The sequence below is a fragment of the Gymnoscopelus microlampas genome (genome assembly GCF_963454915.1).
Source record: "Gymnoscopelus microlampas genome assembly, chromosome: 13".
In the NCBI taxonomy this organism is placed as follows: domain Eukaryota; kingdom Metazoa; phylum Chordata; class Actinopteri; order Myctophiformes; family Myctophidae; genus Gymnoscopelus; species Gymnoscopelus microlampas.
Genome location: NC_139950.1, coordinates 25,823,621 through 25,825,831, shown reverse-complemented (window position 1 = coordinate 25,825,831; position 2,211 = coordinate 25,823,621). Strand labels below are relative to the sequence as shown.

Sequence of the window (2,211 nt, the reverse complement as noted above, 5' to 3'; positions counted from 1 at the left end):
CAGCCTGTGAATGTGTGTAAATGATTTTGATTGTTATTTGCGGACATTGTCGCTTTGACTTTACTACTGTAGGTCAAAAGGTCACTGTGTAGCAGTACCCTGCACATTAAGAGGATTATTTGAGAAATGTGTTTCATGGGTTTATTTGGCTGAAGTAATTCTTTTTTTGATGGCTCGGTTGTTAGGTAGATGCAAGGTATTGGTTACTACCAATGTTGCTGAGCTGCTGCCTTATACAAATGCCTGCTGCATTTGTATACTCTCAGAGTTAAATTGATGATTTTATTGTGAAGGCAGACATGCTTCATGAATTTGCATGAGTGTGGCCCTGCGACGGTGTTATGTCCTTGAGCCTAAAGGGCTCAGTAGTGCGTTGGTAGCCATCTTTTGTGTGTGTGTGTGTGTGTGTGTGTGTGTGTGTGTGTGTGTGTGTGTGTGTGTGTGTGTGTGTGTGTGTGTGTGTGTGTGTGTGTGTTCTAGTGGGTCTCTCAGGCTATCTCAGTACTCCTCGCTCTGACTGTGCTGGCTAATAAACCGGGCTGCCAGGCTCCCACCCCCACCGTAACCAGCACCCTGCCTCGTACGCCATCTGCCCCATAGCTGCCCAGCTCTCCTTGCCATACCAGCCCAGTCACAGCATGGCCAGGCCCACAGTGTGTGTGTTAGAGAAAGAGTGAAAGAGAGTGACTTTGTATGTGGATTTTCTGTGCACTGTGTGAGAGTGTGACAGAGAGAGAGACTCCATGAATGCATGTGAGTGAGCTCATGTGAATTTTTATTTTCTTTGCTCTCGGAACTATTTCGGGGGGAAGCTTGCTACAGTCTGTTAACGCCTTCTTCTGTCACCATGTGTCCGACTCCTGCGGAGGCTGCTCCTGTTAGCCAGGGCTATGAGTGGAATGTACCTGCACACATACCGTGCACTTTCCCACACTTGGCCATTTCCCCGCCACTTCATCCTAACGTGTGCAAATGTACGCTATGTCTTTACAGACAACATGCAAGACAAATGCACAATCCAACAGACGATAGCAGAGCTCCCAATATCCCAGTTCGTATCCCAGTGCAGACCACGTATGCTACAGCCATATTTAAAGTTGATTGCGTGCGTGTCCTGTCTATTCCCTCCCATTTCCATCACCACAGAACGGAATCCTTTTTTTGTTTAACAGTGACCCTCCAGACACACCTAAAGTTAACGGCCTGAGCTAATGTGCTTTAATTGAATGCCATGGCATGGCCCTTGTGAGGTGTATTCAGGGTTCTATTGATTGATATGCGAGTCGAGGAGGCCTGACAGTTAAATTTAACCTGCGGGTTGAAGGCAGGGAAACGCCGATCGAAACTGGGGGTGAAATCGACACCCCCCTGTGGTTGATTAAGGAGGCTTTGGAGTGCCGGAATTTGTAGACTGGAGATATTTCTCCTTCCGATTGCGTGCCTGGGGCAACTAACCCGCAAGGGGTTCCAGGGATGGAACAGTGGCTAGTGTGTGTCTGTAGAGCCTAGCTGTGTGTCTGTGTGTTTGCTAAAGGAAGAGAGGATTCATCGCTTACTGTCATCCCCTTCTCTCTGATCTGGGATTGTAATGACTGTAGCATATGCTGCAAGCGTGTGGGGAGGGTTATGTGTGTGTATCTGTGTTCATGCCTGTCGGTAAGTGTGTGCACATGACATGCACTGCAAAATACCGAGTGTCAATTTAACCTGCTCAGGATCTTGCAAGCATGCATGTGTGCATACATTACATGCACATGCATGTGTGTGTGCATATGCAGGGACAGGCGGCGCGTGCAGGGAGAGCCTCGCCCTTCAAGCTCGCCGATATGCTCCAATATCTAAATCTTCCCTTGAGTGGTCTTTCAGAAGCCCACGCTGGCCTACATGTGCTCATGTATTTCCTCTTTGTCCCCCTCCTCTCTGCAGCAAAATGGCCAGGGTCGTGACTGCATCTTCACAGAGATCGTGCTGGAGAACAACTACACAGCGCTGAGGAACGCTCGCTACGAGAGCTGGTACATGGCGTTCACCCGGCGCGGGAAGCCCCGCAAGGGCTCCCGGACGCGCCAGCACCAGCGCGAGGTCCACTTCATGAAGAGGCTCCCGAGGGGCCATCAGCCCTCGCAACCGGCCCAGCACAGGCCCTTCGACTTCATCCAGTACCCTTTCAGCAAAAGGACTAAGCGCACGCGCTACTCGGCCGAGCGATGA

At 50.2% G+C, this 2,211-nt stretch overlaps 1 protein-coding gene across 1 annotated transcript in view; it reads left to right on the top strand.

Moving 5' to 3' along the window:
- fgf8a (fibroblast growth factor 8a) overlaps positions 1–2,211 on the top strand; it is a gene marked incomplete at both ends in the record, with an annotated part of 6,793 nt that extends 4,582 nt beyond the window's left edge. Inside the window, one exon of the mRNA XM_084076208.1 lies at positions 1,927–2,211. Within this exon, the coding sequence (XP_083932334.1) occupies positions 1,927–2,211 (285 nt within the window). The remainder of the gene's footprint in view (positions 1–1,926) is intronic.